The 15,233-nt window shown below is 43.8% G+C and overlaps 1 protein-coding gene and 1 non-coding gene across 2 annotated transcripts in view; one reads left to right on the top strand and one right to left on the bottom strand.

The window, feature by feature from the left end:
- PPEF1 (protein phosphatase with EF-hand domain 1) overlaps window positions 1-7,459 on the bottom strand; it is a 38,827-nt gene extending 31,368 nt beyond the window's left edge. Inside the window, exons 1-2 of the mRNA XM_038134175.1 lie at window positions 6,935-7,459; window positions 1,685-1,873 (exon numbers count right to left, since the gene is read on the bottom strand). Of these exons, the coding sequence (XP_037990103.1) occupies window positions 1,685-1,727 (43 nt within the window). The 5' untranslated portion in view covers window positions 1,728-1,873; window positions 6,935-7,459. The remainder of the gene's footprint in view (window positions 1-1,684; window positions 1,874-6,934) is intronic.
- Window positions 7,460-12,035: 4,576 nt separating this feature from the next.
- On the top strand, window positions 12,036-12,108 carry TRNAV-UAC. Its single transcript has one exon. It is a non-coding gene; the product is annotated as a tRNA-Val (tRNA).
- The last annotated feature ends 3,125 nt before the right edge of the window (window positions 12,109-15,233 follow it).

Below are 15,233 nucleotides of genomic sequence, written 5' to 3'. Positions count from 1 at the left end.
ACAGCAAGGCTGACACCAACATTTCTGTTTAGAAGAGTACCTAAAGGGCAAAGCACAATCACCAGCACAGAAACAGATTTCCAGCATCAGAGCCATTAAACTTCCCATTAAAGCCCCCTGGGTTGCTTAATGGTCCTGAGCACTTAACATGGCACAGTTCCATTGCTATCACATAAGACATATCAATCACTGTGGTTAATGTTGCAAATCTAACAGAATATTTCCTGTCTTTCTTTCTTTTTTTTTTTTTAATTGTACTTATTACAGCACTGTTTCTCTCAGGACTGAATCAGAACATGATTTTCACACTAGGCTAAACTGCATCTCTAAACGAAATTGTTATCAGTTGCAGAAGGTCTCTACACCAACAGATATCTGTTAAATTCATATTATTGAAATGTACAGCCTCAGGCTGCAGACAGAATGATGGTTCAGCATCACTTGACTGCTGCTGAAAAGCAGAAATGAAACCATCCAGCAGCTCCAGAAGACAAAACACAATCCAGGAAGCACACAAAATCCTAACCCCACATCAATGTGTATTGATGATTGTTGATCAAGAAAGAGCACAGCTCCTTGTGCCCATTCCAAGCTTTTACAGAAATATTCCCAAGTAGCACATCCCTAAAGTCTTGCAAGGCACACGTAGACATAGCATGCAAACCCAAAGAGGAAGAGCTGCCTCGCAGCTACAGGTAAGTCTGGGGTTCCGGATGATTCCATTCTACTTTCACTACTGTGATACAGCACTGATGCTGCTTTGTAGTAGCACACACAAAGCTGAGGGCTGCTCTCAAACCAGTCAGCTGGTATCCCTGTTGCCTTGACTAAGTGCTCCTGCTTCTTAGGCACCAGCTTCCTGTCACTTGTGTCCTGGCTTGGTAGCCAAAAAGAGCCTTCCTTTTCAACCATGGCTGTTCAGCATAATAATGTCCTAAGACTATGCACAGTACCGTGCAACGTGGCTCTCTGCTGACCAATAAACTGTGCTTTAATGAAAAATCTTGAAAGAGATCACAGAGGGTCTGAAAAAAAGTCTGAGTGAATCCTGGAACGCACCTGCCTGTGCAAAAACTGCTGAGTTCATACCAAGGTGGGGTATGATTAAAAGGAGGGTGATGATCCATTAGTTTAATTAAACATTTAACCAGGTCCTGTGGAGACTTTCATCTGACAGCCTCACTAATTGTCAGGGAGAATGTCAGGCCAGGCACTTGGTAGGCCAGAAAACTGATTTTGAAGTCATTGTAATAGCCCTGCTTTATTACACTTGTTCCATTATTGGGGTCACACAACAGCAGGGAAATTGGGGTGGTTTGCCCAATCCTGTGGTGGGAAAAGCCATAAAAGGTCCCACTCAATACCTTACCCCCTAAGCTTTGCTAGTGACAGAGCGAGCACAGACACCTCTGAAATTTAGCTTCTGTCCCAGATGCTGTGAATCTTTTACAACCCAATCTGTCAATGTTAGAGGTGGCATAAAGCTGCTTCCTGACCTCAGCCAGCATCTAAAAGCTATGCACAGTTTTAAAAAGAAAATCATTAGACAACAATTTTCCCTAAACAAATATTTTGACAACAGGACTGGGCAGGGGTTGTGGGGGACAGGAACATTATCTTGCAATCCTCTACTGGTGTTAGAGAGAGAACAACCACTTGCCCTGAAGACAAAGGCAACACTCACCATTCTCTGACCTTCTGTCAGCCACAGAACTGCTGCACCCCATGGTTCCAAAGATGCTCCCATCCGTTTCAATCGCTGCTGATGCGAAGCATGTTTCTCTCAGCTGTCAGCATTGTACACATTTCCTGTGTTGTTCCTTCAGGGATGAGGGCTATACTCCTTTAGGCTCCCGGGCTCTTCCTAGTATGCCTAACAGGGATGAGATTGGGAAGGAGGGATAGGGAGGAAAAGAAAATGGTGCTTGACAAGACAGAATCCGAAGTACCTTCAGTCCACAACAAACTATTGTACAGCACACCCTACCTAAACTGGACCACACCAGGTTTTTTTTCCCCACATCTGATTACTGTCAACTTGCAGTCAAGAGAAATTAACTTAGTAATTAATACAGTTTACTCCTTACACGTTAGCTTAGTGTTAATGCGCAGCAGTGATTTCTTATATGAAGAATAGCTATTTAAAGCCTTACTACTGGGGACAAGGGATTGTGGAGACACATTACTTCATTCCTATGATTTGAAAATTGGAACTGCAGAATTTTAAAGATTTTAAATTACATGTGATAGTACTGCTAAAAAACCCCAATCCTCCTAACACTCCATTGATTTGAAAAGTTGCCTTACCACCCCATTTATCATTTCATCGCTCAGTGTCACCACCACCAAATTTACCAGAACAGACAGAACCATAGCAAATCACTTCATCAGCAGATTTCATTTAAATAAAAATCCCATTTTCTGTTGCTTTTCTACTGAAAACAATCCAAGGAAAATATTTTGTTTCATTAAATAGATGAACAAAATACATTTTGAAGTGAGGTCTTTCGGGTTTTTCTCCTGGCACTTGCTCAGTTCTTCACTAAATAGTATCACTTGCTAATGCAATACACTCTCTAATCAACAAATTCAAATGAATACAATTCCTCTGAGATACAAAATGGATCAATTTCTAAGCAACAAGAAATTCACTGATGCTCTTAGATACGGAACTTTGTTTTAGCTGAAGATTTCTTATATGATCACACTGACCCCTCTCTCTTCATCTCCAGGGATGCATCTGACATCTAAATTATTTTATCTAAATTATTTATCTAAATTATTATTTTATCTGTTGTTTTGTTTCATTTATATTCCTTTTCTTTTAACTTGAATTTTAAAATAAAGGAGAAATTCATCAGCATAAAATGACTGCTTAGCTACTGTTTTCCTTTGTCTTTACAAGCAGAAATCAAAAAAGGATACAAAAGAAAAAAAAAAAACATAAATGCATAACTAGGTGATTTTCAATTTCAATAATTAGAAAACGCTTATAGTTGTGGGTCTGTAAGTGCAGATACCAACATTTATTATTATATATGATCTCCTGTGCTGTCATGTTAATATAACACAACTCTTTGTAGTTCTGGGGCTTTTTTTCAGGGTCCCACAAAACAAGGGTATCCTACACTTGAGCTGGGTCTGACTCCTTATGAGTCAGTAATTAATTCAGGAAAGAAGGATTTTAAGGTTTTTTTTTCCCACACAATGAACTGCTTTATTTCCCTCTGAAGGAGCTATCATGAAATCAAAAAAAAGTGCTCTTCCATTAATTTTGAGCCCATCAATGGCTTTGGCAGCATCAAATACAGCACTGATATTTCTAATAGCTCAAAATTGTCTTCTCTTCAAACAGTTCTTGCTCTCCTGGTTGCCATCTCCTCACTTACCCTCTTAAGAGAATCTCAAGCCTTCATTACTCCATCTCAAACAAGCCAGCCGTGACTTGAATTGTGATCTGAAGACTGGCACTGAGGGCAATACAGACTTTGCAATCTAGGCAAGGTCTAGTTAGACTCTTGATTAAAGGACAGGTCAGCCTGTGCCCAGCACGTGGGCAACGGGAACCCTAAACAGAACCATCACACCTCTCAGGACTCCCTCCAAACCACAGCAAGCAATGGGCTGACCCAAGAAATGAGGGGCTGCTTTCAATGACTTCAGTTTTCCTCCCAGTCATCACCACTCTCCTCCAAATAACTCTAAACTCATGGACTTCTACAATCCCCTTGAGCAAAGAAATTAAAAGATAAAGGCATAGGGACAGAAATTTTATTGTGACAGCCATAAATGAAGACTCAAACATACACTCAGAGCTTGGAGGAAAACTTGCACAGATATATCCTATCATTAAACCTCCTAAAAAGGCCAAATCTGACCATCAAAGGGCTAGTCCAGGGGAATAATCACCACCTTCAGTCCCAAATATCTGCACTCTAAAATGGACAGGGTGAACACTCAACTACCTTTTCATGACAACTTCTCAAGGGGCTATGGAGCCATCCTCACTGCCAACCTGCACGCCCAGACTCCAGGCCAGGAGAGTAATTTTCATGAGCTACTTACTGCACACAGTGTAGCAGTGTCTGGTGAAGAATCATTTGCCATTACAAAATTCCCCCCAAATGCTGGCTGATGAAATGGAAAGCTGGGCTTTTTACCAAGGCATTGCAAGAGACACAAGGTAGCTGGGTGAGAATTTGAAATATAACGCTGTGTTAATATTCAGGATATTTTACCACTGATTTACCTTTAAGAGAGAATCTGTCATGTTGACTAAAAAGCAGGCATTCAATTTCTACAAGTCAGTAATCTGCCCCACTTTTAGACGTAATTCAAAAAACTGCTAGATTTCTCTCAGTTTAGCAAAAAAGCCAGTTTTATGATAGTCAGGCACTAAAAACACAACCCATCCACTGAAGCAAAGTAAAATGTCTTTGCAATCATGCCAAAGGACATGCACAAAGCTAAGCCAGAGTGGCACATGCTGCTTTTTCCTGGACAGGATTTGCTGAAGGTTACACACAGCAAGTGCTCCAAAATTTGGGGTTGAGAACACGAGCTGCTGAGAGCCTGATTTACAGAGAATATGGCTCAGCATTATTTGGTTGGGATGTAATAGGCGCTGCCCCAAATCAATCATGCCTCTAGTTTGTCAGTCACATAAAGACCAGGCTGCCGCAGCCTCAAGGAAAATGGAAATCCTGTAAAGATTTATAGCTGACTTTCAATGAAATCAGACAGCAGCGTCTTTGGGCAGAGAGCCATCCTTTAAAGAACACCTTATCTTTTAAAATTATTTGAGCTGTGCTACTGGCAGACAAGTGTAAACTAGGTTAAACCTGAGGATATGGGAGCTGTACGAATAAGAGCCACAAGGATTTAAGTTCTTACTTCTCTGTCTTTTCATTTGTTTCTTACCTTTGATAAACAAAAATGAAAGGCTCCTCCTTTTATTTTTGTTGGGATGGGGTTTCCATAATTGTGCTACTTTCCCTAGAAGCTGTTTCAACAGTTCTCTTAATCAATATGCCTCCTTTCACTACTCACCCCTTTTCTCAATCATATTTTTGAAGAGGTAGCTATGATCTCCTCCCATAACATGTCTTAGGAGGTACATGTACATGGGGAGGAGATAAGATAGAGACAGTTTTCTGCATAAAGATCAGATGGATGGATGGATGCTTCTAATGACAGTGGCTTTCCATTGATGCTATCTTGTATATTTCTTTCTTATCTTGCTGTGACTCATGGATTTCCTTTAGAATTGTTTTCCTTTGGAAACTAGGACTGCAGAGAATGTAGAAATGCCATAATATGCTTTTGTCAGGGATTTGCTTCTGTGCATTGCTGAGGGAATGAAGCTGCAAAGACTAAAATATCCTAGAGAACCCAGACATTAAATCACAACGCTCAGGTTAGAACCTGCAGAAGAACAGGTCTCCAAAACTGTCTTGTTGGGATTGTCAAGGATGAGAATCTGGAGATGAGTTGAAGATCTCATTAGCTAAAAGTCCGACCCTGCAGAAAGTAGGATGAAGCAGTCACAGTCAACTAGCAGAGTGAAATGGAACCTGGCTATGGCACAGGAGCAGTAATTTTGACACCAACACCGAATTTGATCTGCCAAGGGGTTGATATGAGAACATCAAACATAAACAAATCAATATGTGATTAGGTCTCCATCGTTTTACATCCGTGGAGCAATCTAACATTTCTAAGTGACTTTCAGTGATTATAAAGATGTGAAAGACAGAAATGAGAAAGGCTTTTTGTTAACAGAGAATTCCTCCGCCTGCTCAGAGAAGCAAGGCTCAATATAGAGCTGATGGAATGATTGCTGTAAGTGGTCATGGTGACAGACCTCAGAGTTGGGGCCAGGAATCAATAGGGAATGGGATGCATGTGGTGGCTTGAGCACTGGCCAAATGTTAGTAAGATACCAGAAAGCCAGCAAAGCCTGAAAGAGAATAGGATGAAGAACAGGATGAAGTTTTAAGGTGGACTCATATTCCTCAGCCAAAAAATGCACTGCAAAAAGAAATGAAAGCAAGAGGAGCAAGGTGTGAACATGTAGATAATTCAAGCAATCCCTGAGCTCAGGAACTGCACGCAAACCCAAAAAAAATGGTGGGAGAAGACCAGCTCATGTTACCTATAATCAATAAAGGGTACATTTACTTTTGGTTTTTGTTTTGGTTTTTTTGGGGGGGCAGAAAATAAACACAGCAAGCAGCCTCATTTTTTTGTACAGCAAGACTTTAGAGAGATTTTGTTTTAAAAAGAGGAGGAATAGCAAATACAAGTGGACAAATGGGAGACACATTCTTCTTCACCTTGAAGAATAAGCAAACCCATCATACCACTTTCCAGAAATGTTAAACACCTCTAGGGGGAGATTCCTTTAGGCAACAAGGGGAAAACTGAAAATCCTGAAGCAAATTTGTAATAGTAATTTGTTATAGTAAACTGAACCCAACTGGAACATAAAAGTTAACTCCCTTTAAGCAAAAAGCTGGATCACATACTGTCCTGCACTTAATGAGCAGGGTCTTAATGACATCCCGAAAAAGCAAATCTTTGGAATAAACAAGTGTTGAAATCTGAGCCAGTTTAAAAATTAAATTCATGCTTCAGCATGATTTTCATAAAATTTAAATTAAGCATCAGAACAAGGTTCAAAATACATTAAAAATTGTTTTTCCTAAAACAAAAATTACATTAAATACAGTAGTCTCAAAGCTATTTGATTTCACCTCTACTCAGAAGTTCTGGATAAGTGATTCAGTCCAGGTCAAACTATAGTTTGAAGCACAGTGATTTTTCATATGGTAAAATCACAAATAATGCCACATACATCTCTCATTTTGTCAATTTGCTCTTTAAAAGTGAGCTAAATATATATATCTATATATACCCCACCCAAAGATATTACCTTTTTTTTCTTTCTGCTTCAGCAATACCGAGATTTTTTGTACAAGAGTACCTTTAGAAGATTCTTTTTTTAAGAGAAAGCAACCCCTGAGGGGTGCAGCTGTGCAGAACAGGTGCTCCAATTCTCTCTGGGGCTCTGGAGCTCAGGAGCTGCAATGTACTTGCTCTCCACCTATTTACACAGCTTCCCGAGAGGAAATTTCTTGAACGCTGCTCTTCAGAAACAGTCAGGGGAAAATGTTGTTTTCATCGTCCAACCTGATGTGAAAGCTCATGGCTGCAGCCCTCCAGCTGTGCTGTTTCCGTGTTGAAAAGCTGTTTTGTCACCATGCCTCCTGAATCTCAGGCAGAGAAAGGGATGGGCTGAAGTTATCTGCCTGGCATCTGAAGTCACATGATCTCTTTCGGCCTTTCTGCTGTGTTGAGGCAATGATTTGCATTTTAGCAGATCTAGCACGCTGGAATAAAACATAAGGCTGTCCAGGTTATTTGGTTATCTGATGTGACTGGCATGGTTATGAAAGCCCTTAAGGAAAGAAATACAGAGTTTAGCACAAGGCATTGCACCTGCATGCAAGGGATATATATAAAAGTGTTCTCCAAATCACTCAGTCATACCCAGATAACGCACAACTACGAAGCACTCAGATGTTGTGTTGGGAACCACTGTGCTAATGCCTCCAGTTCATTTCTTCATGCATGCACATGTTCTCACCATAAACGTGTGACTGGAATTCTGTGGACCCGGTTCATGTTTTGGCTCGTCTTCCCCTTGTGTGACTGCTGGGAAGGGACTGGAGAAGCTGCGAACACCACAGCCTTGCTCTGGTCAGAAAGCCACGATTTGAAATCCAACCCTGACCTCTGGCAGCACATCCCACATCTCTGACCCAGCTCCTGGCCACGCTGACCCCTGACTCCCAGTAACTGCACAGGACCCCCAGGGAAGGGCAGAGCCATCACGGTGATTTGTTACTGCCCACTGCTCACACAGGGATCTGCTCCACTGGCAGTGCAGGGACAGCATGGGGACACTGTGATTTTGAACACATCCCCCGCCAAACCACTCGAAACCAGATGTCTGTAGAAGCATGATAGTGTAGGATCACCACTAGTCTTGGGCCCAGTCCTCATCAGCATTTACGTTCATCAGGACACCATTGCCCCACTCCAAAAGCCAGGGCGAGGTTGCTTGCTGCTGTGTAGTGATGGAACAGAGCACAGCAGCCATTTCTGTGGGGTCAGGGTGGGGCCTGTGGGTCCAAAGAGGACCACAGGTTATTAAAAAGCTCCTACCACATGTAAGTAGGAGCATGGGCACAAGATGAGGACCACTGTGCCCTTGCTCTGAAACCTCCTCAGGGGATGGAGCCCCTCCAGAACTGGATAGAAACAAAAGATCTCTGAGAATAGAGGTAAAGTAATATCTTCATCCTTCTGCCCCTCCCCAAAGGTCTAATAATACCATTACAGAAATTTTTTGTCATCAGTGTGGTGACAATTCTAAAGGCATCAACCAACACTCTGAAGGACAGAGCGATCAAATCCCCTTTTGAAACAGACTTTTATTAAGGTGCAAAAGATATTTCAAATGCCAAACCAGCAAAGCAGAAGTCATTTGAATGACTGAGCTAGTCCTCTGAGGTTCTGGAGTCCCAGACACAAGCTTCCACTTTCAAAGCTGTTCCCCTCCTGTGAGACAAGACAGTAAATGGAAAGCATACCAAGCGCAATAATTCTGCATGACCCAGAACAGTTTTGATGTTTGTTTTTTCGGCAGGATGCACTTTCCCTGATCTGAGTTACAGCAGCTAATCTTTTATGTATGATCACGCTGCTCTGCCAAAATGCGTGCAAGCAAAAATACATCACAACCTCTTTCCACTGTACTCTTGGGATACACATTATTTATAAACATTTACTGTGCCTGATAAGTTCATCTCTATTGGCATTTACCAAGTTCTCTGCATAATGAGAGGTTTGCTCCAATTGCCAATAAAACCATCAGAAACATTTCATCCAAGATCAGTGGGAGAGGGATAACCTTAGCAGCTAGGTTCTTTAGGACTGTTTTTTTTTTTTTTTTTTTGTTTCTCTTCTTTGTCCTCTGTCTCAGCGATCTGACATGACCAAGCAACCTGATAAAGAGTCAGTGTTGCTGGACTGAGCCACCTCTCCAGTTACGTGTGGGGATCACAATAACATGCAACTTGAGGAAACACAAATGTCCTTTCCAAATTAACCTTTCTCGTTCAAGTCCAAGGAGACAACATCATTTTCCTTTCTACAAGGGGCAAAGAGAACATACCAGTCCCATCAACAAGGTCACACATACTGCTGACTTTTTGCTCAGCAGTCATGTATCACACACACACTTAATATGCTGAATAGACTTTTAGCATCAACAGCTGCAACAGAAAGTAGGCCAAAAAACTCTGACAATATAGGATTGAGCAGTCTAGCATGACAAGAAAAAACCCAGTCATGGTGCTAGTGTAGAAATCAGGGCATCCCCCTAAAAGCAGCCCTTCTCGATGTAATTGCACCTGTTCTGTTTTCCAAATACTTTAGAAACATTAACCTCCTGAGCAAGTCTTCATGCAGGCATTCCACATACATAATTCAAATTCTGCTTCAGGCTTATTTCTCAGAAGCACCCACTACAAAGTGATGTAACCGATATTTTTCCAAAAGGATGAAGATAATCACAGTTGAAGGGAACGTGCTCCTTTTAAGCTCTGAGCATGGTTTCCCTCCTCTTGTCCTACCGAGCTTGAAAAAGTATTTTTATATGACCCAGCAAAGTATTCTAAAGTACTAGCCAGGGGAAAAATCCCTGACTGAGAAACTTGGATGCCCGGAGACATAAAGGAAAAAAACCTAATAGAAAAAATTGTGAAATTAATGTCCAGAACAAATTTAAACCCTGACTCAGTGAGATGACCGAAATCTGTGCTCACACATTAGAAAAAGTAGGTTAATTTGTGTGAACACGAAAAGAAACGTTCCCCCGCTGACAATTCTGGGTGAGAAGGTGAATAAAAGACATCAAAACTAGCATCCTTGGCAAAAAGCACACCGAATCAGAAATGGTAAAGAAAGGCAGTGGTAGGGCCTCAAAGCTCCTGAAGACTGAGAAACTAGACCAGAACACTATGAAACCATCAGGATACCCTCTGCAAAAAATGGGAACAATTTTTTTTTTTTTAAAGAAAGTTTCCCAAATTATCAGGTGAATGCAGATTATTCTGGGAAGCAATGACTAATGACCTAATTTACACAACTCTACCTCCCTGACGTTAGCTTCAACCTCCACTTAGAGCTTATAGAAATGACAGCTATCTATCTACAGCACGCAGGGTTGGACAGATCTTAGTAAAGCAGCATGAGGAAAAAGAAATGGCCATAAGAATTGCCTAACAAAAGCTTGATGTGCATTTTGTTGGTCTGGTGAACCAGAAGCTCCACACACAGTGTAAACCCTACGTCCTGGTGCCCTCAGGCCTGTCAGGCTGTCTTTCTGCCAAAGGGGTAAAGCCTTTAAATCAGGCTCTCCAGGTCAAATCAGGCTCTCCAGGTCAGGAGAGCACACAGATTTGACTCCCACACTAATGATCAGTATGAAAAAGGATTTTAAAAAAATATTTTAAGTTGTTTTTTAAGGAATGGAATCTACCAACTAATAAATGCAACCACATACAGGGTTAGGGGTCATCAAGTCTATGGAAATAACTGTCTTCATCTCTATTTTCATCTAATGCTTACTAAACTGCTTTTAATGAAACATTTTCTACTTTGTTAGAGTAAATAAATCTGCTGCTTCAGCAAAATATTATTAATTTCAAAAGTCATGTCAACTATGCTATTCAGCCACAAACAATTCCTATTTTGCTTACAAGCACCACACTCCTGAAAACTCCCAAATTTACCTTTTATATTCCAAATAATAATTTCTACCTGGAGCTTTTTGACCTGTAAGCATAGTCCAGGTGCCTTAATTTGTGCTCCTGCAAGCCACTCCCTTTGAGCTGCGAGGCGAGGCGCAGTGTGGTGAGCGCCGAGGCGGCGCAAGTAGTGCAAAACAGCGGGTAAAACATAACAGAGGGAAGACGGCGATTATTGTGGGGCGTAAGGGGTGACAAGAAGCTCCATGGATGGATGGACGGATGGATGGATACATACCCCGAACACCCACTCACGGAGGCGTTTCCCGCACAGGCCGCGGGCCCGAGCCGGGGGCGGTGGGCGAGCACGGGGCGCCCCCTGCCGGCGGCGGGAGCCGCCCCCGGGCGGCCACACACGGGAGGAAAACCCTCCGTCCTCTCAGGGGGATCGGAAAGAGCCGGGCGTTCCTGCCTCTCGCTGCCTTATGTTTTTTAAACAGGCTCCTAGTGCCGAAGAAATCGCCTACACGTCCCTCCCGCGCTGAGAAGAGAGCTGGAGCGCCCCGCTGTAAGCAGCGAGGAGCTTCCCATGGCCGGCTTAGGGGAAATCCGCCCAGCCGGGCTCCCCCGGAGCAGCCGCGGTGTTGCTGCGGCTCTCCCGGAGCTCAGGCCGCCCTTCCCACACTTTGTGCCAACCTGACGTGACAATCCAGCCCAACTCGGGGCGAGCCGAGCAGCTGAGCAAATGCGAGGAGCAGCGGGATGCGCAGGAAGGCTGCCAGCCCTTCCCGAAGCGGGGCTAGTGGCAATGGCGTTGGGAGCACACGGGCTGAAGGCAGAGTTTTAGCGAACGCTTTCGGTATGCGTGTGCCGAATACATGCCGGGAAAGGGAGCGCTCCCTGTAGCGTGGCCCGCACGCCCCAGGGTCGTTCCCTGCTCCTGAGCGCCGTGTGCGGCCGGGCAGAGCGGGGCTCGCCGCTGCCCCCAACACTCGGCGGCACAGGAGCCTCACCGGGCGCTGATTCACTGCCGTCACTGCTCCTCTGTAGCTATCAGAAGGGCAGAAAACGCATTAGAGTAATTTTTAACTTTTACATTTGTTTTTAATCAACCAGCAATTAAAGAGAAAATACCAGACTTCCGTCATCAGCCAGGGAAGGAGGTGTGGCTAGAGTGCCGTCTATAGGGGCAGTGCTGTAAGCCTCCACATGCGTGGCGGTTCCATAGTGTAGTGGTTATCACGTCTGCTTTACACGCAGAAGGTCCTGGGTTCGAGCCCCAGTGGAACCAGCGCCAAAGCCTGATTTGTTTTTTTCTTGCCTCACACTGAGGTTTTTCATAATTCCTTTTAACGCGGTGAGCTTCGGTTCAGCTGTTTCCTCCACAAGATGGGGAAGCTCATAAGCTGTTAAAGAGGGCGCGGGCCCTGCGTGCGGCAGAGGCGGAGCAGCTTCCAGGGGAGCAGAAAGGCGTCTCAAGGGAAACCCAGTCACACGGGATCCCTTCCGCAGGCTGCAGCCTTGGCAGGGAACGCCCGCCTGCCAGAGGAGCCTTTCGCTGCCGGAGCGGGAGGGGAATCCCCACACCTGACCACGGTCCCTCGGAGGGGCACCCGAGGAGACCGCAGAGAGCAGAGGCAGTGGGGGGAAGCAGCAGCCTGTGCCTGCTCCCAAGCGGTTAGGGACAAAGGCAGTGGCGAAGTCTGCAGCCCCATGTGTCCGCAAGGCGTCTCATCGGGACGCACTGGAACATGGGTCCTTTCGTTTCTGTGTTTGGAGACGTGTTTGAGCGCTGGGGAAAGGCCAGCGGTTTTCACAGCACACATCTAGCAAGCACAGTTAACTCCATCCTCGTTTTCCCCTGTACTGTCCATATAGTTTTTATTAACAGGGAATGAAAGAGCCTTCTCAGCTTGCCTCGGAGCAGTTTAATTTTTAAATTATAACATGCTGTCTCATTTTGCACGTGAAAGCTTTAGAAAAGGGTAACCTCTGGGCATGGGTGCTGGCAGAGCATCTGTCTGTGCGTGGGAGCCCTATCGAGTGCTGGGGCTAAGACATCTCTGCAGGAGGAGGAGAAGAGTCCCTGAGCTCCACTGACCTGGAATCAGCTCTTGAGTATCTTTGAAGGATCAGAGTGGGAGGGTGTGATTTGCCTATCTTAAAGATTAAAGAGAAAAAATTGGCTTAACTTACTTTAATCAGAGACTTATTAAGAAACTTACCTTAATCATCATCATATGGGGAAAACTATTAACCTTTGTCAGTGCTTGTTCTCACTAAACAAACACTCTGGGGTATGGGCAAGCTGCAGTTAGAGATTGCAGACCAATGCAAGGATAACTGGTTGAAAAAGCTTTTTTGGGTGGAAAGCAGCCGTGCATCCCATAGTGAGACCTGGCAGGCTAAAGTTGTAACATTAACATCATACTGATGCTAAGGGCCTGTGCATCCCACAACCTGAAAGTGCAGAAGTACTCAGGTCTGGCTTTCCTCTGCCTGTTTGCTTAGCAGTGTGTGCATAGCCCACAGGAGGTGAAGCCAAAGCAATGTGGTCCCCCCTTCTGAGATAAACTGTCTTCCACAGACTGGCTGCTTCCAGGATGCAGGCTCAAAGCTGAGGCAGACACAGCTAGACTTCTGCTGATGTAGGAAATGCAAGCCTTTGGTGTAGGTACATCCCATCTAATAGGGATGGTGATTCCATGGTGCCTGCCCTCCTGTTGACAACGACAGTACCCCCAAGTTCACGAGTTACAGGGAATGGGCCTGGGCCTGGTGGTCAGCACTGGGTAATTATCTGCCTCGTTGTTTTCTTACATTTAGGAAAAAGTCTTCTTTTCAGAAAGCATAAGTTAAGCTTATGCTTCAGAGTTGTAAAAGGAATGTTTTATTCTGAGAGCCATGTCTTAAGTGTGTGTAGACCACTGCAGCTCCATCCATCTGAAGGGGATTCAGCTCCTGACTCAGGCTGTAAAAGCATCGACAGTCTTGCCCTCTCTGCACATCAGTGCCCTGCTTCCAAGAGATGTCCGTGGTTCACACACACATGTATAAATGTGTGCTTTGTACGTTCCCTTACTGTGTTAAAACAAAAGCGTGCCACTCACATATTTTTTGCCGAGACGCTGCTCGTCGTGTGCGTTCAGCTTCCAGACGCACGGATCTGTGCGTGCTGCTCTGACTGATCCGTCTGGCACTCTGCCTTGGGGAGAAGTGTGACACTGCTATGTGGAGTTCCACTTCTCTCTCACACACGAGTACTTTTGCCTCCTGATTCCCCCCCGAGGTCACACACACATGCTGCCACTCAGAGTAAAAGCATCTCCATGGTGCAGGGTGATCTCTGTGTTTTTTCCCAAAATCTGGCAGAGGAAAACACACTAAGATTTCTGAGGGCCATGCAAACATAGCAAAATGTCTCAGGGCCAATGGGACATGAGCTAGAGCTGGAGAAGATATATGAACCTGCCCAGGCAGTTCCTGTTTTACATAGCAGTGAGAATGTTACCAAACTGTCTTAATTTGGGCCATTTGTACTAGTGTCAGTTTTGTTCTGTAATCAATGCCAGACTAATCTTGATCCTTTTTGAAATTGTATTTTTCTTTTTTATACAGGGCAAATGTAGCCATTTCTGGTGCTGTGTTATGTATTAAATTTTTTCTGCCTTCTGTACCTGAAAATATTTCTCTGCTTGCTAGGAATTAACTACATGATTCATTTAGCAATGCTTTCTGCAGTGGCAGCATGGTTTTGCTGTTTATAGTTATTAAAATGAAGGACTATCAACACCTTTAGACACAGACTGTCTGAACTGCATAGTATTTATATAGAGACCTTAATTTAAATGCTCTTCTAATCTTCATGGGAAACAGTTTGGTTTTTTGAATGCTATAGACTATTTTTTAAAACAAAGGCTGCCTTTCCTTCTGTGTGGAGGGAGTTTTATAACTGGGCAGCCGCCAGTCTTAAGAGTATCCCTTTGGATGGAATGTTCTTTGATAAGAGCTGAACACATTCCCTGAGCTACTGTGCATTTCTTACACAAAATCAAAATGTATTTGAAGGGTGGGGTTGACCATAAACCAAGCTGATTTAAAACTGCATGTGATGACGGGAGAGAATTTGGATTTGCTTTTCTTTTAAACACAGTAGGTGATTTCTCTTTGTGTGCATAGCTCTCCTTCCATGTGACCTGTCCTTATGAGACCATAAGGGGAGAGGCTGAAGCTCAGATCTGGTTTTCCAAGAGATATGTGGATGAAGGTATTTAGGGATTTTTAAGCTGGGATTTTCAAACCCACGAGATTTAAACACCAACTGCTCATCAATGCAGAGAGGGAACAGATATCTGAGTGTCTTCAGCAGCTCTGAAAATCTCTGTGTCTGTGGCAGCCCATTTTAGACTGAACAAT

Source organism: Motacilla alba, chromosome 1 (genome assembly GCF_015832195.1).
Source record: "Motacilla alba alba isolate MOTALB_02 chromosome 1, Motacilla_alba_V1.0_pri, whole genome shotgun sequence".
NCBI lineage: Eukaryota > Metazoa > Chordata > Aves > Passeriformes > Motacillidae > Motacilla > Motacilla alba.
Note: the sequence above shows the minus strand (reverse complement) of the source record. Positions and strands in the feature narration are given on the sequence as shown.